At 33.7% G+C, this 2,579-nt stretch overlaps 1 protein-coding gene across 1 annotated transcript in view; it reads left to right on the forward strand.

The window, feature by feature from the left end:
- Positions 1-337: 337 nt before the first annotated feature.
- LOC128248762 (uncharacterized) overlaps positions 338-2,579 on the forward strand; it is a 31,898-nt gene continuing 29,656 nt past the window's right edge. Inside the window, exon 1 of the mRNA XM_052970928.1 lies at positions 338-2,366. Within this exon, the coding sequence (XP_052826888.1) occupies positions 372-2,366 (1,995 nt within the window). The 5' untranslated portion in view covers positions 338-371. The remainder of the gene's footprint in view (positions 2,367-2,579) is intronic.

The following is a 2,579-nucleotide window of genomic DNA, read 5'->3' on the forward strand; positions in this document are numbered from 1 at the left end:
GAATCTTCGGATATTCGTTCGACCAACAAGTAGTGAGATAAAGCTAATTTATAATCTTCAACTGTAAGCCTAGAATTTAACCATTAAATTTGATATATTTCTACTTCCAAAATTGCATTGAAGGCTTTCTGCTTTTTACAACAGAGGTACATTTAAATTTTATGTTCTCGAAACATATAGCATTACTGCTACAATATAGATTTCTTTTTATGATTAGTATAATTACAATTTTTTATGATTAGTATAATATTTAATGCGATTTCAAAAAAACTGCTAAATAAAAAAAAAAAAACGTAAATTAATTTCTAATTGTAAAAATTAGATAGAACATCTGGTATCTATTCTTAGATATTCTTATTAAACGATTTGAAATGGAAAGTTTTTTTCAATTCCTTATGGTTTCTCTAATACCATTCCAAAATCTTACATCAGCACAATTATCAGCGAACAACAGCAACGAAGACATTCCATCATGTCCTCCAGCCTTGTGTTCTAAAACTCCCCCACATGAACGCTGTTCATGCCACCAGGACTGTTTCCTCTACAATGAATGTTGTTCTGACATGAGTAATAACACCACATCTGAACACAAAGAACCCTATCCATCAATATATTACAGTTGTAGAAAGGCTAATGACTCTTATTATTATCAGTTTGACCGCTGTCCTCCCAACCATGACATTACGGAGTTTGTAAGCAACTGTGAAAATCCTAACTCAGAGGATCAACTGCAAAACATACCTGCTTTTGGTAAAACAAGTAAAAAATTATATAGGAACTTATATTGTGCCTTGTGTCATGGAGAAGAATTCATTTTATGGAATCTCAGGTTTGACTGCCATGAAAGTGGAAATGTAAACCTTGAAAAGCTATCAGATTTTGTCGAAGATCATATGTGCAATAAAAAGTTAGAAATTCCCTCAAAGGATTTAGATCAATATCTCTTTCCTTGCAATCCATATATTTCTAGATGTCCTGAACATAACAATTATACGGAGCTCGAAGTTGCATGCGAATATGAGCCCATGGCGTTAGTAGAAAGTGACTCAAAATTATTCAGAAACAGTCATTGTGTTGCATGTCATGGACTTAAAGAAATTTATGATTGGTGTAAAAAGAGAGGGGCTGTAAACGATTTTATACAACTGCCTTCATTAAGTATCCTTTTCGATTATCGTACCAATGTATTTGTAATATATGATATGAAGTCCAGCAACCGAAATGTTGAGAAATTGCCCTCTTGTCTAAAAAACTCCGTCTTTGATATAAATACACAGCAATGTCGACAAGTTGTCTATAATTCTCCATTAAACTGTACGGCAACAAGATTGAACAAATCTGAGTATTACATCACTAATGATGGTCGTCTCTACTTAAATAATACCCAACGTTTGCTGAACCAATCAGAATTCATTCAAGATTCTGACGGTATAATAAGTATCTGTATAAAGAATGGTAGCAGTGGTATATCAAAATATTCCATTGCTGAGGGCTATATCACATTAGTAGGACTAATAATCTCTATTCCAGCTCTAGCAATCACCATTATAGTCTATCTCTGTATACCTGATCTCTGTACCTTACCAGGTAAATTACTCATTAGTCTTTTGTCAGCACTGTTTGTAGCTGAGCTTCTCTTTCTTATCTCATCACAAGTCACTAAATCTACAGTGCTATGTACATCTTTAGCTATTATGATGCATTATTTGTTTTTAGCAACTTTCTTCTGGATGAATGTCATGTCATTTGATGCCTGGTACACTTTCTCAGGATTTAAACAACTTCGGAGTTCAGGAAAAGGTACTAAGAGACTTGTATTGTATTCTTTGTATGGCTGGATCTGTCCAGTTGTAATTGTAACTATTTCACTGATATTTGAGTACACACCTGGAAATCATGGACTTTCTCCGGAATATGGAAATGGTGTTTGCTGGATTACAAACGGAAAAGGTCTGCTGTGGCTATTTGCAACCCCTGTAATGATTATTTTATGTCTTAATATATTGGCATTTATCCTTACCTCTAGAGGGCTATATATGGCCAGGAAATTTTCATCGAAATATTTACGTAAACGCAATAAACTGGAATTCCTCATTTACATAAAACTCTGCTTCGTCATGGGACTAACATGGATATTCGCATTCTTCTATACATTTACAAGAATTGATGAATTTTCTCTATTATTTTGTATTTTAAACTCATTTACTGGACTGTTCATTTGCCTCTCGTTCCTCCTCACGAAAATCGTCTGCCGTAGACTGCTGAAAAAAATGCATAAGTTTCAAAAGCGCCCTCCTACCAGATCCATGGCTTTATCTTCAACTTCCTCTAAAACACTAATGACGGACACATTTAGTCAGATTCCTTAAGGTAGAGCATATATGTATCTCTCTCTGAAAGAAACTGATCCCATCTATCTTTCAATATCAAGATTCCTAATTTTCTGTTGCTTCTACAAATAATATCATATGTGCGTGTATGTGTGTGTGTGTGCGTGTAAACATGTATGCATACATACATACATATCTATGAATGTGTGTATGTATATATATATATATGTATATATATATATATATATA

This window comes from Octopus bimaculoides, chromosome 9 (assembly GCF_001194135.2).
Source record: "Octopus bimaculoides isolate UCB-OBI-ISO-001 chromosome 9, ASM119413v2, whole genome shotgun sequence".
Lineage (NCBI taxonomy): Eukaryota > Metazoa > Mollusca > Cephalopoda > Octopoda > Octopodidae > Octopus > Octopus bimaculoides.